This window comes from Ictidomys tridecemlineatus, chromosome X (genome assembly GCF_052094955.1).
Source record: "Ictidomys tridecemlineatus isolate mIctTri1 chromosome X, mIctTri1.hap1, whole genome shotgun sequence".
NCBI classification, from domain to species: domain Eukaryota; kingdom Metazoa; phylum Chordata; class Mammalia; order Rodentia; family Sciuridae; genus Ictidomys; species Ictidomys tridecemlineatus.
The window spans coordinates 61588333-61612517 of NC_135493.1; the positions used below are offsets into that span (position 1 = coordinate 61588333).

At 34.2% G+C, this 24185-nt stretch overlaps 2 protein-coding genes across 4 annotated transcripts in view; both read right to left on the reverse strand.

Moving 5' to 3' along the window:
- Window positions 1-2908: 2908 nt before the first annotated feature.
- Window positions 2909-24185, reverse strand: part of LOC101958962 (connector enhancer of kinase suppressor of ras 2) — a 457679-nt gene continuing 436402 nt past the window's right edge. For all 3 annotated transcript variants that reach the window (XM_078034585.1, XM_040282705.2, XM_078034586.1), the window contains 4 exons: window positions 14847-14911; window positions 13588-13688; window positions 9762-10719; window positions 2909-8236 (listed from right to left, as the gene is read on the reverse strand). In XM_078034585.1, the coding sequence (XP_077890711.1) occupies window positions 7821-8236; window positions 9762-10719; window positions 13588-13688; window positions 14847-14911 (1540 nt within the window). In that variant the 3' untranslated portion in view covers window positions 2909-7820. The remainder of the gene's footprint in view (window positions 8237-9761; window positions 10720-13587; window positions 13689-14846; window positions 14912-24185) is intronic.
- LOC101969119 (ubiquitin-conjugating enzyme E2 D2) lies at window positions 18523-19465 on the reverse strand. Its single transcript, XM_040282715.2, has one exon. The coding sequence runs from the start codon at window positions 19029-19031 to the stop codon at window positions 18588-18590; it is 444 nt and encodes a 147-aa protein (XP_040138649.1). The 5' UTR covers window positions 19032-19465; the 3' UTR covers window positions 18523-18587.

Sequence of the window (24185 nt, forward strand, 5' to 3'; positions counted from 1 at the left end):
GAATAAAATCGTGAGTAGGGCTGAGGTTATAGTTCAGTGGGAGAATATTTGCCTAGCATGTGTGAGACACTGGCTGGGTTCTATCCTTAGCACCACATGAAAATAAATAATATAAAGGTATTGTGTCCATCTACAACTGCAAAAAAGAAAAAAAATGTGACTAAGGTAACTTGGTTTGGCTTTGTTCATCACCATTGTCTCATCAATATATTGAAGTTGGAATAAATTCTGATATGTATAATATATATTAATATATACATCTATTAATTAAATTACATACTCATTAAATATATTAATATTTTCTGATATCTATCCAATGGAAATGAGTAAACAGCGCTCTTCTGGAGTTATGTTAACAATAGCAGGATCTTTGAAATACTTGAAGTACTGCAAAAGGGGGAATTACTTAGAGGTTGGTGAACTGAGAAGAGACAACTTTAAATAAGATGTATCTAGAATCCTGGTATGTTTCTCAGAAATTGTAAGGTTGTATAATAGGTTTGATTTACACATATCTATGTTTAACAAAGTTGCCCAAGATTTAAAATAGTACCATCAAACTTCCTTGACATATTTTTAGTGACTACTGTTTTGTGGGGTGTGGCTTAAGTTTTGAAGCATTCAAGTGATTAACTCTATAATTATCTGCTTGGCTTTAAAATATCTGAATTAGGGATATTCCAATGGAAAATGTATTTAAAAGAAATAAAACCAGAAAACATTATATTTGAATGCAGATGACACCATTTATTGAAATATAGATTTACAAATGAAGTTTTTAAAGCAAAGACAAATTTGAATGCAGGAAGAGATATGTTACTTTCACTATTGTGCCAGATATATTTTTCAGCAGATTAATGTGTTAGAAAAAAAGACCATTTTAAAATGTTTTTGCATTGCACCTTACACATCATTGTAATGTATCAGAAAAAATATGACTAATGAGGATGACATAGTAACATTTACTTTCAATACATTTTATCAGACACAAAATATTAGCAAGGTAATTGGCAGAATCTGATAGAACAAAATGGCATTAGTCACAGTCAATATCACAATTTACTTGCACAGAAGAAGGAAGAGAAACAGCTAACACTTACATGTTACAAAACCTAGAGTACAAGTCTCAACATGGTACAAATACAAAGTAGGAAATACTTAGGAGAAACAACATTATCCAGGAGTTGAAACTTATTTTTAAATAAATCAGAGGGAGTAAATTGACTTTTATTTCTGTAGCATCAACCATTTCTGGTGTTTTAGTTAATAAGGTTTATATGTAAGAAAAGAGTTTAGTTTCTCATAAATACAAATTGGGTTTTGATGAAATTTCATATATAAATGAAAAATGTAAAACATTTATAGAAAACTGAAATTTTCAATCTTCAAATATGTAGGTTAAATGATCTTTCTGTTTTTATTCATAACTGATTCAGACACTAAAGTCAGTATTTGAAATTTATTTCCCCCTTTTTCCTAACTTAGCAGGGTAAAGACTTAGAAATATGGATTTATATTATAGATGCAGTTGAAGTGGTATTGAAGTTGAATAATCAATTATGTGAATCATTCTCTAATAAAATAGAAAATAGACCTTTCATCATAGTTAAGGAAAAACATTATGGTGTCAAAATTGTCAATGATTAACTATAAGTGCTCCCGTGTATGTATATATTTATTTCCAAATCTCCATTTATGTGTCTCATGTACATTTGTATGAATGTGCACATATATACACACTTACATAGAAAGATTAAAAAATGAAACTGCTTATAACGCCACTGTGTATCAACAAAATACTATGGAAAAAAGTAACAGCTGCCTCATCAGGTGCAGAATTAATTTTAATTTTGATTTTTGAAAACAGTTCTAAAAAATGTCTGGTGAATTTTGCTACAGAAATAAGACTGTTTTAGTAATTTAACTTTTAAATTTTTATAACCCCTCTGTAGTAGTCATCATTTGAAATTTAAGTTAGTAAGTTATTAAAATACCTGTTGTGAGCCTTACAAGATTAGGATAATCTTATAGATTAAGCACCACCAATTTTATAGGCTAGTGCTGCAATATTCAACCCCTGAATAAAGAAAAACATCACATCAATCTACAACCACATTTTATTTAAGAATACAGTACAGGCCAAGGTATACATCACATATATATTAAAATATCACCTTGAATGGTATATTGTTTAAACACATCACTGTAGTAAATAAGACAGAGTCAACAATGGCCAGCAATTAATGACAATACACATTTTCAAAAACCAAATACAGCATCAGTGTAAAATGGAAAATGTTTCACAATACCAGTGTATTTTCTTACTGTCCTTGTTTCCTTTGATAATAGAATCAAGTTGTATCCTTCATTTTCAAAATGTGGAGTTTAAATTCATTATGAATACTAAAACCTTAAGCATTGCAATAGCTCTTGCTGATTTTTTGGAATCAGCGAAGAGATTTTTTTTCTCCTGTTAAGACAGATTTGTTCTCTAGTCACTGGTGATAAACATAGCAAAAGAGAAATATGGAATTACTTGAAACATACCGAACATAGCTACAACAAACTGAAATATTTGGTTTGAGAGTTTGATGAGCATCTTAAAGGTTTGAGAATGTGTAATGTGTAGAGGTGTTTTTTTAACAAATTTTGACAATAATGGGCATTTTCAAATCAATAGTATTTCTTTATGAATTTTCTCTTCATCATGGAATTTAGAGTCCCTCTAAGTACTGCACATGTATTGGCATTTATTGTTATTACATAGTACTGAAATATTAGTAATGAACTTTGGGCACTATTATTGTGCAACTTTAAAATTTTCAAATTTGTGTTTGTTTATTTTTGAGTGACTTAGATACACTAATGGAGGAATAATGAAAAGTAGCTAATATTATGATCTTCAAGATTTTGGGGCTTTGGGGGACAAATCAGTAATATTAACTGTTGAGAGTTCTAACACAGTTTAACATTAACTATAATTTAGAATGTCACTGCGTTTTTAAAGTGAGTTTTATTTTGAAGAAGACCTTTTATTTTATTCTAATATATGTATAAGAATAGAGAATTTGGTTTTAGGTGGACACTAGTTGCATAAGATGATGAAATCTACTATAGATGAATCAGCTTTAAAAATAAATTCTTAAAATATTACTTTTTAATAGCAAAAATATGTTCTAGGTAAATTCACAAAGTGCATATTTTATCTTTTTCATCAACATATTTTACAAATTAGATGAAGAAATTGGTGATATATATATATATCTGTTCATTTATTCAGAGAGTTTAAAATGAGTATTTCTTTAAGTGAGAGATATTTTATAACTTATGAAAAAAAAGGAAACATCTGGGTCTTTCAAAATCATTCGCAAATTAAAATAAAAAAACTAAAACAGAAAGGTCTTGAAATCTTATACTATATATGTCTTTGAAAAATCAGCATAAAACAGTCTATTTTTCCTATAAAGAATTCCTTTTGAGTATACATGCTATTCAGGTCCCTATATTTTGACAATCATTTTTATTTGGCTGCTTTAATATCATGGATGTTACATTTTAGGACACTTGACATTCTAGAAACTATACAACTTTTGAATTATTACTTTCATAAAACAGTTTAGGTATGAAATAGACATTTTAACTCCATTCATGGTCCTCACCTTAGTCTTTATTCCTTCCCAACCTTTGAAAGTCAAGATGAGAGAGAGATTGATTAGTATTGAAGTGAAGTTAAAAGATCAAAGTTGGGGTGAGACTTGGGAAAGGAGAGGTCAACTGTGGAGCAAGAGTTGGAATGAGTTTTAGGAATAGGCTTAGAGAAAGGATAACAATAGGAAATGTGGTGGGTTTAATAATGGGGATAGAGTTTGAGTGTGGAATTGGATAGGAAGAAAAAGGTGAACAATGAGCTGAGGATAAAGGATAGGAAGAATATGCAGAATGAGATGGGGGTGGGGAAAGGTTTAGGGATAAAGTAAGGATGAGATGTGGGTGGTAGGGAGAAGAGGTGGGGTGGGGTAAAGGAAGGAGTGAAGTAAGGTTGGATTGAGGAACTCATACAGGGGGTGAGAATTATGGTATCAGGGATAGTATAAACTAGGGATATAAATGCTAAAGTTGAATTATTTTAAGGTTTATTTGTTCATATTAATAGATAATAAAATGACAAGTTTCAAAAGAGCAAAAATTAAAAATTGACTTCAAAATAATGGTTTAAGGAAATATAATTTACTTTAAAAGCTAGTTTGTTCTAATTTTTTTCTTTTTTCCCCTTTCATATTCCACAAAATTGTCACTCACATCAGTGAGTTTCTCTGCTCTTGAAATATTTACTGAAAAGGCACATGTGCTTTATTCCCTATGATATATTAAAAGCACTTTGTTGTATTTTAAATTTCTACCTTTAAAATATATTGAAAACATAATTATGAAATGGAAATACTACATGCAATTAATGAAGCTTTCCTGATATTTAGAGTAAATAATGTACACTGTCTATTTTGTTTCATTTCTTAAACAATACCATTGCACATTCAGTTACTATTAGATAAATAATTAAAAGAAATTACTTTGCCTCTTTTTTGGATGAATTTTTCTATACTTGTATATTTTAATTTTATACTGATTGCTGATATTGTGATTTTCTGAAATAAATTAAGGTTACACTACTTGTATAAGGCCTCAATTCTTCATTTTACTTTCTAATTATAGACAAATGGATCATTTCCAATATTTAAAAAATATCTTCTATGAACTATTGAAGATTTTTTGTTCTAATGTATAGGTAATGGTTATATATGGATGTTGTCTCAACTCAGAATGCTTATAATAAATATTAAATATGTTGGGAAATATTTTAACACTATGTTGATTAAAAGGGAGGTGGCAGGTACATTATTTGCGTACCATAATTTTGTTGATTCTTAGAGTGGTGATTACTGTGATAATTTTCTCTGTAGCTCCTTCTGATTAATCTTTTAGCAAAATATTTTTTCAATTAATTAATTTTTAAAGACTTAAGCCGAGATATATGTTATTCAGTAAGGAAAATTTTTTTATTCTTCTGCTAATTAACTTATGAATCAAAAAATACTTGGTCTTGTTTGAATGCACATTGTATAATTTAATTTAAAGTGGAAGTCATTTAAAACAATCAAGGGATTGGATATGAAAAATCTGTACATTTAGAATTCATCTCTTATTCCCACTGGGCAGGGCACAATTTCCTAGTGCCTTAGAAGGAAAAGATCTAATTATGTTAATTACACAGTAACTTTTTGTTTTCTGATTTACCTTTCTTAGTTGTACAGTACAATGTCAGGAATAACTTCAGATTCTTTCTCCTACCTTATGCCACTATCAGTTTTTAGTAAGTAATTTTCTTCTTATTTTAAATGGTATATATTAGAATGCAGAACTATTAGACATAGGTGGGCTTAATCTATCTTTCATTTGGTAGGAACAATTGAGTTAGAAACTGTTTATCATTTTATATCTTCAACACTTGCCTTCAGATTTGCAATTTTAAATTTTTTTTCTTGAAAACCTCAGGCTCAATTCACATGAACTTTGTGACAAAATTCACTAAACATAATCAATGTAATTGATTTTTTACTTTACTCTCTTTTCTGAAGAATTATGATGATTGTTGAGTGATTTTTGATAATTCACTTGACATAGAGAACCCTAAGACATGGTACCATCTTTGAAGAGCAATAATGTGTCACTGAAGTTCTGAACTATTAACATTTAGCAGAATAACACCAATGCTATAAGTAACTTTCTTTACAAGATTGAGCATTATTTTCTTATACCATCTTTATATTTGACTATTTACTTAATAGTTTCATTCAATTTCTTAAAATTTTACAAAGAAGCAGCTGGCCATTTTACATGTATTTTTATATATAAATTTTAAGCCACTAAACACAATACCCAAAATTAATACAGATCACAAAGCATGAGGAATAACACTCACATAGCAGGGTTTTGTTGTTGTTAATGATGGCGGTGTTTTAGTGACCATCCTCAATTATGTATCACTATTATCTATAATTGAGAAAAAATTTGTTTGCTGTGTTTCTTTTCACTTCTTTTTTGGTAAATGTTAGTTCTTGCTAAGTTATCTCTCAATTTCCACCTTACTTTAAAACTTTTTCACTCAAAAAGTGGTTCACTTTGAAGGTTAGGATGCAATATATAGTTCTTTTTCACAAAGTCTGTGTGACAAGAGATCATATAGAGTACACTATCTGGTACACAAGGTGAGCTGTCAGTTGTTTTTTTTTTTTTCTCAGTCAGGCATTGGCTACTGCCAATGTAACTGAAGTATGGCAGACTGTATCCTTCCATTATTTTTGTGGACTTGCCACCTCATGCCAGATTCAGTTGACTCAAGCCTGAAATGGGTTGGTAAGAAGTAGGAGAAAGAAATCTCACTACCTTTCCTTTATTTCTGAGGCCAAAGCCCTGATTCAGTAAGCAGAAGCTGAACCAGAGGAGTGAAGAGAGGGAGGCTAGCCAGCCTCTTTACCTCCTTCCTCAGAGGCCAAATAGATCCTGTAAATAGGCAAGTGTTTGCCCTTAGACCACAGATCACCACCCCTTGCACTATGTGTTAAGGCACATAATAAGGGGTTAGGTGGTAACTTATTTAAATTGCTCTTTGTTATATAAAAACAACAGCTACCATTATTCAGGAAAGTTGAAAATTTAGATGTACAAATTTAATAGTGACCCATATGCCCTAAAACTTTTCAGAAAATTGATGTAAGTCTGAATATAAATGAGATTATTTCCCCATGTAATTGATGAGTTAATCTCATCAACTTTCAGTCACAATTTATCTATCTTAGAAAATTTATGAAATAAATATTTTTGTAAACTGTATTTTGTAGTTAAATAGGTTGTGTGATTTTAATAATATGCTGATCATCTGGGCCATTGAAAAGTTTTCCTTTTTTGAGAAGGGCATCTTATTCAGTAATTTTGTAAAATGTTTCAAAGAATTTTCCCTTCTACCCTGTATCTTTCAATATCAGACTAATTAAACAATTATTTTTCAGAGGAAAATATTGTTTTAGCATGCACAATTTTAGGCATCCTGTGGTGCTGTTAGTGTTGTCTTAGCCATAATATTTACATCACAGCCACATACACTATTTACAGTTCTACAGTTTGTCTCCTTGTATTTTTAAGGCTTTCAGTAAATATTTACAATTTTGTTAGATGTATGCCATAAAATAAATACTCAAATAGTCTTGTCGGTGAACTTTTTCAGAGGTCCTATCTGGATATTTCACAGAACCTCTGGTTCCTTAGCTTCAAGTCAATCAATTTTTTGGACATTAAGCTGGAAACATCCAGATAAATGTTAATAACTAGGAGATCTCTTTCATTTACCCATCAAAACAACCAAAAAGAGCTGAAGTTACTATAAATATGAGTTGTACAATATTATCTGGAGATTAGTTGATATCTTGTTTGGTGATATATAAGACATTGTATTTCTTTACAAAGTAGAAATTTCGGCTTAAGGAAGTAAGCATATTACTCTTCCATGACACATTCCCCCAGCCAAATTATGCCACACATAATTGAAGGTTGCAATACAGAATAAATTAGTAAATTAATTCCAATTTAGTTCCAAAAATTCTGATAAAGACTAACATAATAAGCATATTTATACATTCATTTATGTATTCTAAATTTAGATGTCCCTTTTATTATTTTGGGTTGTCAGATTTGGTACTTATGCTTTAATGTTAAATATCTTGGTGTGTTTCTTTAACTATTAGGACTACTTTGTATTGTGTCCTTTCTTATAATCTGTGTTCACCTATCTTTGAGAGCTCAGTAAGTAGAGAGGATACAGAACGTCTGGAAGTTCCAACATTATGCCTGAGATTGACAACATTATCCGTGGAAACCCCAACACCACTATACCAGGGAACTCCACCACTGCCTGAAGGAATTTCAGGATTACACGTGGGGATACCAGCATTGCCCCTGAGAACTTCAGAATTATCTGTGGGTACTCCAACATTAACCATGACATTCTTATTGGGAAGTCTAACATTGCTCTTGGGAAATCCAGTATTATCTTCAGGAATTCCAATTTTGTCCCACATTGTAGAAGAATACTCAAAGCTTGGATTGATAGGATGATATTCTCCAGAACCTGAAAAAATGGCCTTTTGCCAAGCTTCTTCAATGCTGTCTCTTTCCTTTGCATTTTCTAAAACACAAAATTAAAAATTGTTTTTAAATATTGAAGATTTACTTCTCTTTTGAGAAGAAACTTTGAATTAGAATGACAGATAAATATTTCCATAGTTGATGCCAATACAATCACCTTAGAAATTTAAAATCACATGGCAATGTTACCATAGTACATGATATTTTATTTCGGAAAATATCTTGATAAACTGTTTTGGGGGTAAAAGATAAACAGAGAAAAAAACTCAATGGGCTAGAGAGCTTGCACGATGAATTGGAAATTTGGATTAGTGGAAAGTAGAGAATGGGGGAGAGGGGCTGAGCAACATTATGGTAGGAGGGGAGCTTGCTAAAGGATATTAACCAATAAGAAATTACAGTGGTGGGTGGTTAAAGGACATTTAGGAACAAAGATGATTAGTATGAGTTTTTATTTCCTTGAATATTGGAAATTAATGCCATCAAGAATTCAGTGGAAAAATGAAAACAGAGAACAGGAAGCCAGGAATATTTAGAACTCTTGAGGAATGCACTGAATGTGAGATTGAGGTTGAGCCAAATTTATGAACATTTTTGAGAATGGTGTGATCTGAGTTGACTTTAGGTTTTATTTTAATTTTAAACTCTGATTGTCCTAAATATGTGTAGAAAAAACCCCAAATTTCAGATTGGGTCAAATTATAATTTCAAGACAATGTTTGTGTCAGATTTCAGATTCTTCTCTGAAACTACTTTCAATGATTTGGTAGTGCTATTACTAAGGAAAATTTCTAGTTGATAACATAGTTTTCATTAAGTTATGGGAGCAGATTTCTAACATGAACTAGAAAGCAAAATTCCTAAAACTATTTATTATCCTCAGTAGCATTTTTGTATATTGTTTAAATAGCTGCAATGATAAAGACAAAGATATTACTCTAGTGTTATTAGCAAATTTCTAAGACTTTAAAATACATTAAGAGTTATTTCATTAATATTACATTTAAGCAGGAATAGGCTGTAATATTAACGGTTCATTTGTCAATTCATACTATCTAGTAAATAGAGTGCTCACATAGAAGAAATAAAAAGTTGTTGATTTATTTCCTAACCAGAAGGATCATGCCCATTATTCAATTCATTTTCTAATCTAAGCCCCTATTTAGTTACTGGGTAATGGATGTGTTAGGGGGTAAAATTATTTTCTATTCTATTGGTTAAAACTATGTCTGAGTGAGGACTAGTCATATTCTCAAGAATACCCACTAGGAGAAAGTGATTTTTAAAAGATAAAAGGCATTTCAAATTTCTGAAGTCATAACAAATCTATATTTTTCCATGATCATTAAATGGTGCATGATTGAATTTTTCCAACCTAAAGTTAGATTCTAAGCACCAAATAAAAGGCTTAAAATTATAGGGTAGTCACCATTCTCTCAGAAAAAGCTAATGCTTTGGGAATAGCAAGAAATAATTTTCCAGGTAGTGAATTTGAAAATAAATTTACTTATGAAATCTACTTACATAATCTACAAACCTAGTTTTAGTAAGTTCAGAAAACTTACCTCCTGTAAGCAAATTATGATCACTTGGGAAGAAGAAGTGTTTCTCCTCTGGATTTAATGCTAACTCAGGTACATTTAGTTTTTGGCTCCTGCCATCACTGTATCGCGGCAAGCTGTGACTGCGCTGCCTCTGGAGCTTAGGTCGCTGGGGCAGCAATGGAAAAGGGTCTTGCAAAGGATGAAAGTAAGGATCCATGGGTGGAGTGGTTGCTTGATTCTCCTCCTCTGGTGCTAGCTGGAGGTCATCAATCTCTCTGTCTTCTTCTGTAGGAGTAGTTTGGAGAATGTGAAGCCCTTCACTGTTCAGTGGTGCTTCTAAGAGCTCTGCCCAGGAACGCCTGAAGATAGACCTCTCTCTAAGAGGATTCATGCTTCTTGCTACTTCCAGATCATCACTTCCTGGGGACTCTGCATTTTCTGGAGATTCCAGCCACAGATTTCTTGGGGTTCGTGGGCAACTGTATTCTGAGGATGGTGAACATTTACTTATTAAAGCCTCCAGGTGTATAAGCCCAGTGAATTTCAAAGTTGGAATTTCTGTATCATCTAGCTCCTCCTTTCCAGGCACACCAGCAACAAGTATTGCGGTGCCTTTCCCCCTTTCCTCTGGACTGGCAATTCCTGTAACGTCTAAGCGTTGAGATTCTGGGACCCCTGGAGATTTAACTGGAATTTTCTCTAGGCGAAGAAGCCCTGAAGTTTTTGGTCTTACAAGGGCAGTGCTTTCTACCTCTTTAGTTAGTGGGGGGGTGGTGACCATCACCACTTGACTGATAATCCCCAGGTCCCTCTGATGGATACCTTCTCCTTCGTGTTGACGGGAGGCCATAGTTGATTTATCTTGTTTTTGTCTTCTGGCCTTTTCCCGAATTTCCGCATCAAAAGGTCGAAAATAGATGAATTCATCAGAAACATTTTGAGTGCCTCTATATTGAAAGTTTGGATTCACAGAAACAATCTGAAAGAAAATTCAATTTCAAAGGCACCATTTATTGCATTACACTAATATTTAATATTCTTGTCTTGGTTTTGGTACATTTTATTTTAGATCAGTAGGTGTAGCATAGCACTAATATAGACAATATAGACATACTTGAATTCCTTCAAATTGAGAAATATAAGCATCCCCAAGAGTATTACTTTTTTTTCTTTAAGAGATAGATTATATTTGTCTAGTGTTTCCAAAATATATTTTCCATAACCTCACCAAAGTCTCCACACCCCCCACCCTGACCCCCTGAATACACATGACCCTATGGCCAATAATTTGGAAAATAACATCTATTTTAATTCTCTCTTAAAAGTTTCATAATATATAGGAGACAATTATAGGTTATGATAATCTTTTTATTAGTCATATTAACCATATATTTTATTTGATTGATTTTAATGATTTGACATCTGTGGCTTTTCTGACCTAGGAGGAACTGCCTCTTTGAGGATTATCCAACTTCTAGAGATTATAAACAGCTTGCATGTGAGCACACCTTTCAAATAAAAACCAACCAATCCAGAGTACATACAAACACCTCACATTCCAGCCACCATCTATTTGCCCTGATAATTCCAGGGTCAGGCTCCAGAAAACCAAAGACAGTACCTATACCCCAGAACTCAATGAAATTATTCATACTGTCCTGCTTGCCTTGCCTGATATCACCAATTTTGGTGCTTTCCCATGTGCTCTTCTGTATCCCCTGGTGGCATAGCATGCTGCCTTCTCTTGGGATGTGTTTGTATAAGAAACTGTATTTTTCAATGGCAGTTATTTCCTGATATTAAAATATTCACATACCATAACCAATTTTTAAAACTATGTACTTCAGATATATTTAAGTGATTTTTAGTGTACTCACAGAGTTTTACAATCATCACTACCTTTTCTGAAATTCATTAATCCTCCTCCCCCACACCCCCACAAAAAAATCCCAGGACACCAGCAAAAAAAGACCCATGAACATTCTTTTCTTCATAAAACAATGAGAAAACTGGCAAATAAAGTCATAATTAATTCCTTCAGATCTTCAGAAATTATCCCAAGTTCTGCAGCTATGGGGTTATTCATTCAACAAACAGCTGAATTTTAGAACTAATAGTGACTTTTTTGTCCTTTAATTGGCTCTATTGCCATGACTCTCCTTTCCAGTTATGCAATAGCTTTTGAAACCTGCAACCTAGTGAAAATCAGGGGCCTAGCAGCCATTGAAGGAGGTAGAAAAAGGTTGAAACTCCTTCAAAGATTCATTCCCAGAGAATTATCATTTATTAATATGCCTAGCAATCACTTATCTAATTTTTGTCTCAATAGTTTTGAATATTTTGGACACTACATATAAATAGAATTATACAATATATAGCCTTTTGTATGATGTAGCATAATATTTCCAAGGTCCATTTATATTATGGCATCTATTGGTACTTCATTCATTTTCATGGTCAAAAAGTATCCTAATATATGGATATGCTTCATTCTGTTTATTCATTAGTTAGCTGATGGAAATTTGGGTTGTTTCCACATTTTTACTCTTAGAAGAAGAATGCTGCTTTGAATATTCATGTATAAGTCTATGCATGTTTTCATTTCTCTTAGGCATATACCCTAAGAGTGAAATTACTAGATCTGATTGTAACTATATTTAACCATTAGAGAAACTGCCAGAGCATTTCTCAAAGTGGCTGCACCATTTTACATTCCTAAGAAATGTTAAGATTGTATTTTACTATCTTTTTCCAAATATAGTTTAATACAAACAATTACATAGACCACTTATATTGTCTTAGCATCATTTTATGGAAGCATTCTTGGGGTTAGTCTGTTGTAATCAAATAGACAAATACCTCCCATGGTCACCCCAAAATAAGAAAAATAGGGAACTACTAAATAGACATTTGTTTTCTTTTAAAATATTTAATGGTGAAATGCAAAAGAGTTGAAAGAGAGTTTTATGGGAACCTATACTCATCTTCCACTTGAAAACACAACATGAAATGAGTAATTATTAGCCTTAAGTTTTCAATGTGATGCTGTTGCTTTATTCACTTTTTCTTTGGTTTGGATAAAAGGATAATATGATGAGATTCATGGGAAAAATTGAAAAATAGTAGCTTTTAGAAACAAATGTAAGCAGTACATAGTGGATGTTTGTAATTTTACTATAGCTTTTTCTAAGCTTTGTATTTATGCCCATTCAAAATGAGAAGTGGGAAAAAACCCTACCCAAATCTGTAAATAAATTCCTGAGATTTTATGAATTAATCTTAAAATATTATTTGAATAAGAATCTTATTTCTTAAAGTAACATTTCTTCAGTGCAATTTATTTACACATGTTAATACCAACTTAGCATACAAGGTTCAATCACACCAGCTAGTAAATAAAGTAAATGGGAGGAACATTATTGTCCTCCCTCTCTTGCTATTTTCTGATTGTACTATTCTATTTTATGGAAGTAGTATTCATATTTCACACTAAGAATTTTTATACAGAAATTACCTTGTACCATGAATGCATGTTTTATTGCTGAATGCATTTTGGTGTGTGGGAGGGTACCAGGCATTGAACCCAGGGGCACTTAACCACTGAACAACATTCCCAGCTTGTTGTTGTTTATTTTTTATTTTGACACAGGGCCTTGATAAGCTGCTTAGGACCTTGCTAAATTGCTGAGGCTGGGTTTGAACTTGTGATCTTCCTGCTTCAGCTTCCCAAGCTGCTGGAATTTCAGGCATGTGCCACTGTAACTAGCTGAATGAACTTTAAATAACAAAAGATCTGAGATTTTTGCATGTGGTTGTTGCTGAGCAATTTTAAAATTATAGTACTTACAGTAGTTGCTTCATGGCAGTTGTCACACCAAATCACAGGGAAATCTCTCTTCAAGGCCAAAACACATTTTGCATAAATCATAGCACCTATACGTCTGTATTCTGTAAGAAATATATATGATAGAGTTTGAACAGAGTGATGACAGAAAGAGGAATGTTTTTTCTTCTTTTCTTCCCTGTGAGCACATAACAGTCTACCCGAAGATGACAGTGGCTGATATTTTGAACTAGTATGGAAATTTTGGTTACATAGATAGTGCTAATGATGTATCTAGGATTTGGCTAAATAAGCATATACAGACACTCCTTTCTGAGGCATACAATAAACTACTAACTTTAAGATAACTGAAATTGAGCTCAACTATAAAAATAGTGGTTAATGTAGTATGCAGAATCTGTGCTTTCCCTCTCTTCATTACTCTATGTATGTGGACCTCTATGCATTGCTGGAATATTTCACTGAATAATTGGTTATCTGGAATAGCTCCTTTTAATTTATTTAGTATATGTTCTTTTTAGATCAATAGCTCCTTTTAAATAATTTTTCTTGTTAACTTAGTCATACTCTAACTCTGTCTTAACTCTACAATAAAGTTGTAGTATGTTTTTTGATCACTAAATATTGGTATTTGGTAATTAATTTATACTTTTTTTTAGATGGATATACAAATTAATAAAAACATATGTGCAATGCTTCTGGATAATCCTTTTCCCCTTTGAAAACAAAAGGTTAGGGTAAGCCTTTACTATCCACATTAGCTTACATGAAAGATTTTTAAAGATTTTTGACAATAATGAATACTTGAGATGGAGAATGTTTTGAATAATAACTACATGTCTTTGATCTCAAAATCACTCTATACTTGATTATTCTGTCAGTGAAAGTGAACAAGTGATATTTATTGCTTTATAAGGGTAAAGAGTAATCCTAAGAATACATAAATTTGGTTAATCTAATCATGATTTTTATCCTTCAAAATTTCTTCATCTAGAAATTAGAAAATATTTATATGCAGAATTGCATAGGGGCACAGGGATATATGTTCCACTATATTTATGATTGTGAAATCTCTTTGTGAATAGGCTAGAAATTGTTTGCACTTTGAATTATGTAGTGAGAGATTCAAGAAATAAAGTAAGTGATAAGCATACAAAAAAGGAACAATGTCCATGAAAAATATCTCACTGATGAGTTTATATTTAAATCATGTTTCTGCATTTTCTAAACTGTGCAAATATTTGGTAGTTTGAAGACCTTACCTGCATTAGCAGCTGCATCTCCAAAGGAGGAACCATATGCTAACTGTAACATCTGGCCAATCCAACTGAAAAAAATCCAAAGAAGAAAAAAGGAAATAGTTAATAATAACAGTCAATCAATATTGAGTGACTTGATATGCAAGATACTTTCTCATTTAATGTACAAATCATAAGAGGTAGGGAATATTATTATTCCCTTTTAACAGTTAAGAAACCTGAGAGTCAGAGAGGTTAAATAATATTCATGAGTTCATACTGCTAGTAAGTGCCAATGCTCCTAATCTGGGCAGTGTAACTCCAGAGCCCACAATCTACAAGACACAATTTCTAAATATCATTAGAGGTACATTAAAATTCAAAGTGATAAAGCATTAGCATCAAATGCCAAAAAGTTCCATAGACAATACTTTAGGGTGAAATTTTAAATAAATAATAGAGTAATAACGAGAATGAAAAGAAAACGAAGATCATCATTTGAGGCCTGTAACAACTGTACAAGAACCTTCTCTAAACATGATATCAAAGAAAGCTACATCATTGGTGGTTGCACACTTTCTAAGCTCTCCATATCACCAAATTTAGAAAGCTAAATACTAATAGTCACATTCAGAGGTAAACCAATCTGTAGTTCAGCTGATTTCTCAACCCAGACCCTAAAGGTAGGAGGTCCTAGAATATATACTAAGTTCTGAAAGAAAATGGATGCTAACAAAGAATAATATACCCAGAAAAATTAAGCTTCAGATTTGATGATGAAATAAAAACTTTTCATGATAAATAAAAGTTAAAAGAATTCATAATTTTAAACCCTGCTCTATAAAATATAAAATATTTCATGAGGAAGAAGTAAAAAATAAAATTGAGGGGTAGGGTTGTAACTCAGTGGTAGAGCACTTGCCAAGCATGTGTGACTCCCTGGGTTCGATCCTCAGTACCACATGTAAATAAATAAATAAAATAAAGGTATTGTGTGCATCTACAACAAAAGTGTTTTAAAAATAAAAACAAAATTGAAAACCAGGAAAGGGAGGAACTACACTAGAAGAATATTCAATCAAAGGAGAAACTAATACAAATTATAAACCAAAAATAAATCAAAATGACAAGGAATAAAAATCATTTCTCAATAACAGCATTGAATGTAAATGACCTAGTATCATCCATCAAAAGGCATAGGCTGACAGATTTGATTAAAAACAAGACCCAACAAGTCTCTTCAAGAGACTCACCTCATAGACAAAGACATCTACACATTGAAGGTAAAAGGATGGGAAAAACACACAGTTCACATGGATCTCATACACAAGCAGGGGTTTCTATCCTGATATCAGATAAAATGGACCTTGAGCCAAAGTTAATCAGAAGGGAAAAGGGAGGACATTTCACAGTGCTTAAAAATTACACAACAAGAAATAATAATCATAAATACTTATGCCCCAACGATGGAGCATCTATGTATATCAAACCAACCCTTCTCAATATCAAGAATCAACTAGACCACAACACAAAATAATACTGGGTGACTCTCACATCACTAGATCTTCCAGACAAACAAACAAACAAAAACTAAACAAAGAAGCAACAGAACTAAAAAATACATTCAATAATTTAAACTTAATAGACATATACAGAATATTTCATCCATCAATGACTGAATACACTTTCGTCTCAGCAGTAATGGATCATTTTCTAAAATAGACCATATCTTAGGCCACAATGCAACTGTCAGCAAATACAAAAACAATAGAGATAATACCTTGCATTCTATCACATCATAATGAAATTAAATTAGAAATCAATGATAAAATAAAAAATAGAAGCTACTTCAAAATCTGGAGACCAAATAATACACTATTGAATAATCAGTGGATAGCAGAATAAATTAAGAATGAAATAAAATAAATAATTAGAAGTAAATGAGAATAGCAAAACAACATATCAAAATCCCTGAGACACCATGAAGTCAGTTCAAAGAGGAGAGTTCATAGCATTAAGTATATTCATTTAAAGAAGAGAAAAATACCACATAAATAATCTAATATTATATCCCAAGGCCCTAGAACAAGAATAACAAATCAACAAAAAAGCAGTAGAAGACAGGAAATAATTAAAGTTAAAGTTAAAATCAATGAAACTGAAAACAAAAAGTTTAAAAATCAACAAAAGTAAAAGTTGGGGCTTTGAAAAAATAAATAAAATTGATGAATTTTATTTTGATCCTTGTCATTTTGATCTTCTCCACATGTCCTGTTTAGACATCCCTTAGCCAAGCTAACCAACAAAAAGAGGGGGGAAAAAACCTTCAATTGCTAAAATTAGTTATGAAAAAGGAGATATCAACATGGACACTAATGAAATACAGAGGATAATCAGCAACCATCCTTTATGGCCCAACTTTCAAGGCGAAGTAGAACCATCAGGTGATGGAGTCTATAGGCAAGATCCAGTTATAATTTCCTATTCCCAAAGAGCATAAGTAATGGCACTAAATATCATGTTAAGTGCTTAGTAAACTGAAAGTACTAATTTTACATTAGATTCTTTGTTGTAGAGATAATTAAGCAGTTTTTACAAGGCAAAACCTATTTCTTTTGATGTCTAGGATTGAAACTTTCCTCCAAATCAGTTCCATTATTCTGTTTCTGAAAATGCTGACAACAGAATAAGACCATTACTTATTTAAAAACTGATTTTCCTTGTTATAATGCTAAAAACTGAAAAGAAATATGAAATTGAGCTAGCCTAGTTCAAAGAGGAGTATTAAAAGTTTAGTATTGTGTTGAATATATTCTTTTTCTTCTTTTAACTGCTTTTTTGAGGTATATATGTACATCAGACAACCTCAGAATATAGAGAGCCCTCCAGGGCAGAGAGTAGATTTGTTTTCTGACCAGGTTAATAAGAGGATCTCTCTGGCCAAAGGTGGTGCAGGTTTACTAGCTGTTCCTTCAAAGACAGCTGCTACAGAAACCCAGTGTGTGTGCAGCAGAAACCTGGTCTGCTACATCTCCTCATTGGAATTTTCTGGGCAAGAGGAACCTGCTTTAGTGAAGCTCATGCTGCCTGCTGTGCCAGGATTAATAAAGGCCTTTGTCTCTACCCCAGGAGTCTCTGTCATTTTGTTTGTAGCAACAATTAATACATTTCATTTTCAGTCAGTTAAGTCTGGACCTCAAAATAAAGGGTATGTGTTAATATTAATCTTGATCAAAACCAAAACACCTGAAGGCATAAGTTCTTCAGAACGAAAGGATGCCTAAATAGTTTTGGAATTTTCACTCAGAATTTCCTAGTTGTCAGTTCTAGAAGACTCCACAGTTTTTCCACTGGTAGGCTGGGGTGGAATTGCTGTTCTCATCCCTAAGCCTCTTAATCTTTGTTTTCCAATCCCAAATCTTTAAAGAAATCTTCAGTCAAAACTAAATTAAGACTGGTTTTATATTCTTTTTTGCACCTCCACCCTCCTACTCCCCAGGCCACTTCCACTAACCTAACACTTCCCCCTCTCCTCTTCTTTCCCCCACCCCTCTCCCATAGTCCTCCCCTTCCTGATCCTCCCCTCTCTACTGCTGAACTCCCTTTCCCTTGGGCCCAGATGTGAAAACTGTACAAGGAGTGCCCAGAAGGAAAGGGAACACCCCATTTCATAGAAAGCAATCAAAAGACCACCAATTGATTGAATTGTTAATTTTGGATTTATTATTATGGCGATGGCAAAGGCATTGGCATTATATTTGTAATTCACATGGCATATTTTTCTGTCCACTCCCGAGCGACTCTGTCATACTTTCTCCTGTCCTTTAGATAGATCTTAGCAATTTCAGGAACCAAAGGATCATCCGGGTTAGGGTCGCACAACATAGAGCATATAGATAACAACACTTTAGAGATTGTCAGTGCTGGTGACCACTCAGATCTAAGGATGTCTAGACAAATGTTTCCGCTTCTGTTGATATTAGGGTGGTAAATTCGGGTGATGAAGGTGATCTTGGGTGGTTTGAAGGGATAATCAGATGGAAACTGTATGGACAGGAAAAAGACTCCTCCCTGGTAGGGACTGTCGCTGGGCCCCATGATGGCAGCTTGCCAACGAAACATATCGTCCCCCACCGGCCCTGCAGAGCACTGGGCCGGGGGGTCTCGAGCCAGGTCAAGGAGTTCCTTGTGAATGCGCTTCAGAGCCATTGCGGGGCTGTCACTGCTTGGCACTGGTGCTGGCGCCTGTTGGAGGGAGTCCGAGATCACGACTGTGGGTTGCGAAGAGCAGCAGGCGGATGGCAGGACTGTGGGTGCTCGGGCAGGTCCAGGAGTCTGAGCAGCGCTGATCAGGAGCAGAGAGTGGGGCTGAGCCAGGAGAAGGAATGGGGTGCTCCCCCGCACCTGAGGCTCTGCAGAACACCTGTGTGTGGTTCAGGGCCGCTGTCGATGTGCCTTCTGGAGCTGAAAATTCCCGCTGCACGGAGGCCGTGATGCCTTAAGACACCGCTGCCCTGAGTGGCCCACGCTCCTGTCCAGGGCAGCCTGCCGCTTGCCTCTGGCCCCCTGACGCCCACATCCGGGCCCTGGCAACAGGAGGGGATCCGCACTGTGAGGTCACAGAGGCCGCCCTGATGGAGCTGCGCAGTGTCGCCCAGGGCGCATCCCGAGGGGCGGGGGCGGGAGCGGGGAGGGAGCGGGGTCTGGGGTGCTTGAGGGGAAGGTGGGGGCTGTTGCGGGGCTCACCCCGGCTCTTCTCTCTCTGTCTCTCTTCCCCCCCCTCTCTCCGTGTCTCCCCCCCTCCCCCCCCCAGCCCAGTGGCTGGGTGGGCCACAGTCTGCCGCCCTCTGCTCAGTTACCAGAATGGCTACAATCAGTTTAATGCAGGCGCCCTTCCCATCCCTTGGCCCCCCAGCCTCAATATGGTTGCTACTGCTTTGGCTTGATCCTGATCTCTATTCTCTCTGCCTATCTTTAAGAGTAAGCTACACACGCTATGGAACACACTTCCATGTGTACTTCTTAACTGAGACAGTCCCTTGTACACACAACCTTAGCAGTTATAAGTTTGAGATAATATATTTTACAATAACTTTTGATAATGTTTTAGTAAATTTATTTTTAGGAAGGTTTAAAACCTTCAAAATTTCAATTTGGAATTGAAGGAATGGACATGGCAAACAGACTAATCTATTCTGGTAGTACTTATCTGTCTTTACATTTCTATACATATAATCAACATTTGTATAGGAAATCCTCAGGAATCAAAGAGATTCTGTTGTGCAGTCATGTTTGCTATTAGAACTGTCATCCCTTCCCAAGTTATTGCATTTATAAAAAAAACAATAACTAAATTTCATATATATGCCAGATGGACTGATTTATTTTCCTTCCTTTCTTCCTCCCTCATACCCTGTCCTGTCAATAGTTCTTCAAAGATTCAATTGACTTCAATTTTTTTTTTAATCCTCATGTAACATTTTATTTAAAAGCCCTAAAATTAACCAACATAATCAGCAATAAATGTTTTAGCAGAGGCACTTTTAAATCAGTGTTCCATTTCTGTTATTTATTTTTTTAAATTGGTGCAATGTAGTTACACATAATAATGGAATTCATTGAGAGATGTTCATACATGTACATGAGATAGTTTGGTTTGTTACATTCTGCTGTTCCTTCCCTTTCTCATTCCTCCTTGTTCTTACCCCTGGTTCACCTTTCTCAACTCCACAAGAAGAGCATGTTTGTTGTTGTTGTTTGGTTTTTGTATTCTGAAGGAATAAACTATTCATGTCACTGTGCTGAATATCAAATTTTAAAAACTACATTTAAAATAACATTATGTAAAAACATCAAAATGAATATCAAAATGGATTCCTTGTGTAGAAAGCATATATAATATTGCAAACTTTTGAGATAAGATTTCAAAGATGTTTCTCCATAGAAATGAGATTTGAAAAATTATTTTTCAATTCAGGATGCCATTAGTGCCTAACAATTTATTTTTTTTCTTACAGGATGCCATTAGTGCCTAAAACTTTATTTTTTTTCTTTCATTTTTTAGTTGTAGATGGAACAAATACCTTTATTTTATTAACTTATTTTTATGTGGTGCTGAGGACCAAACCTAGTGCCTCACACATGCTAGGCAAGCACTCTAACACTGAGCTATAACCATAGCCCCAATGTCTAACGTTTTTATTGGATTGGGCATCAGGATCATGTAATCTTGTCTGAGATCTCTATAGAAAAAAACGTGTGACCATGAGCCTCATATACTTTACACAGAATAGACCGTTTTAAATTCAGTTTCATCCCCAATGTTGCTGTTTTCATTTAGTATGTAATCATTTATCACCAGAGTATAATTTTATACACACACACATAATTATTATATTTGAGACCGAGTCTCCCTATAATGCCTGTTGCCCAGTCCCAGGCTGGCCTGAAACTCTAAATTTTTCTAAGTTGGTCTCCTGAGTAGCTGGGACAGCAAGCATGTGCCATCATGCCTGACTACAATAATATATTTAATGAGTGTTTATACTGCACATCTTTCAACTCTCAAATGCATCTGCCATTTAGAACAATCTTCCTAAAACACAAATCAATTTCTATCATAATGTTTTTCAAAAGCTCTCCATCACCTTCAGGATGAGTTCTAAATTTCAATGCTTCCCTATTAATTCCTCTTCAGGGACAACTAAACTTTCTTCTGTTACACAGAAATTTTTCCCTCTAATACAGCATATATTATACTACTTTGTTTTGTCTACCTAAATGTTCACCCTCTTAATCAGTCTGATCTTTGATGATAGAATTGGCTTGGATCTTTTTTGTCCTCTTACTGCCTAGTGAATACTAGGTACTCAATATTTTCTGGATGAGTGCATGAATTCATTAAAAGTTAAATGATATAATTTATGCTGGGTTTGATATAAAAGGTTTATAATTTTTCATTTCTCTACATAACCTAAAATGTAGGTCATAAACATTACAGGTTATGAGATATTATACCACAACAAAACCAAAAAGCAATATAGTTTATATTGCATTATTCTTCATTTGACAAGCCCTCAATGACAGTTCGAAGTGACTTTACCTTTCATATGACATAATGGAATGCTTCTCTTAGAGTTTAGTCATAAGGGCATATTGCTTTCTTCAGACACAGTCACCCTTACACTTTCATTATAGATAATGAACTGTCAAAATTTTAGGAATAAAAATGATACAAGCATCCTTTCAATGTGGTATGTTATTGAAACACATATCTAATTCCACAAAAAGCCTTATTTCATTGCCCAAAGAAAATTCTGTTAAGGAAATGCTTGCTTTCATAACATTTCCTTCATAGTTCATACTAATCAAAGGACAATCATAATATTAGCATCCAGTTTAAAATGTATGGGATGGAGAAGACTAATATCTCTCAACTGTTTTTTTCTAATTTTCCATCACTGTGTCTAGCCAAGTGTTCTATTTAGTGATCAAAGAAAATTACAACTCAGTAACTGATTATTTAATTTCCTACGACCCTGGCAGAAGTTGACATAATTATGGAATTGATTTTTTTTTTAAATTGGGAAAGTTATACAGAAAAGTTATAAAGTTATAAAGCTTATAAATGCCATTTTTATCCATTCATCCACTGAAGGACATATAGGTTGGCTCCACAGTTTACCTATTGTAAATTGTGCTGCTATAAACATTGATATGGCTGTGTCCCTGTAGTATGCTGTTTTGGGGTCCTTTGGGTATAGTCTGAGAAGAGGAATAGCTGGGTCAAATGGTCGTTCCATTACCAGCTTTCCAAGGAATCTCCATACTACTTTTCAAATTGGCTGTGAATGGATAATTATGATTGTAATGCATTCCACTATTGTTATGTAAGAAATACACTTTTTATTTAAATATTTATTTATTTATTTTTAGTTGTAGTTGGACACAATATCTTTATTTTATTTTTATGTGGTGCTGAGGATCAAACCCAGGGCCTCACACGTGCTAGGCAAGCACTCTACTGCTGAGCCACAATCCCAGCCCAGAAATAAAATTTTTTTAAAAAATGCTCACCTTCTCTAGCAGTCAGAGAAATGCAAATCAAAACCACCCTAAGATACCACCTCACTCCAGTAAGATTGGCAGCCACTATGAAGTCAAACAACAACAAGTGCTGGCAAGGATGTGGAGAAAAGGGTACTCTTGTACATTGCTGGTGGGACTGCAAATTGGTGCGGCCAATTTGGAAAGCAGTTTGGAGATTCCTGGGAAAGCTGGGAATGGAACCACCATTTGACCCTGCTATTGCCCTTCTCAGACTATTCCCTGAAGACCTTAAAAGAGCATGCTACAGGGATGCTGCCATATCGATGTTCACAGCAGCACAATTCACAATAGCTAGACTGTGGAACCAATCCAGATGCCCTTCAATAGATGAATGGATAAAAAAAATGTGGCATCTATACACAATGGAGTACTATGCAGCAATAAAAAATGACAAAATCATAGAATTTGCAGGGAAATGGATGGTACTAGAGCAGATTATGCTTAGTGAAGCTAGTCAATCCCTAAAAAACAAATACCAAATGTCTTCTTTGATATAATGAGAACAACTATGAACAGAGCAAGGAGGAAGAGCAGGAAGAAAAGACTAACATTAAACAGAGTCATGAGATGGGAGGGAAAGGGAGAGAAAAGGGAAATTGCATGGAAATGAAGGGAGACCCTCATTGCTATACAAAATTACATATAAGAGGTTGTGAGGGGAATGGGAAAATAAACAAGGAGAGTAATGAAATACAGTAGATGGGGTAGAGAGAGAAGATGGGAGGGGAGGGGAGGGGGGATAGTAGGGGATAGGAAAGGTAGCAGAATACAACAATTACTAATAGGGCATTATGTAAAATTGTGGATGTGTAACTGACGTGATTCTGCAATCTGCATTTGGGGTAAAATTGGGAGTTCATAACCCACTTCAATCTAATGTATGAAATATGATATGTCAAGAGCTTTGTAATGTTGTGAACAACCAATAAAAAAAAATAAAAAATTAAAAAAAAAGTTATAAAGCTTAATATGGTTGCTGTGTCTAAAATGGTTCTTAAACTCAAGCCTTCATAAGAATCTTCTGGAAGGTTTGTTAAGACACACTGTACCCAGTTTTAAAGACTCAGTCAACAGGTGTTGCCTCAGAATTTGTATTTCTTTTTTAAAATATTTATTTTTTAGTTATCGGTGGACACAATATCTTTATTTTATTTTTCTGTAGTGCTGAGGATCGAACCCAGTGCCTCACACATGCTAGGCAAGCGCTCTACCTCCTAGCCACAACCCCAGCTCCCAGAATTTGTATTTCTAACA

Excerpts from the sequence above, each read along its gene's own strand:
- LOC101969119 (XM_040282715.2), bottom strand. The coding sequence starts at position 19,031 with ATGGCTCTGAAGCGCATTCACAAGGAACTCCTTGACCTGGCTCGAGAC.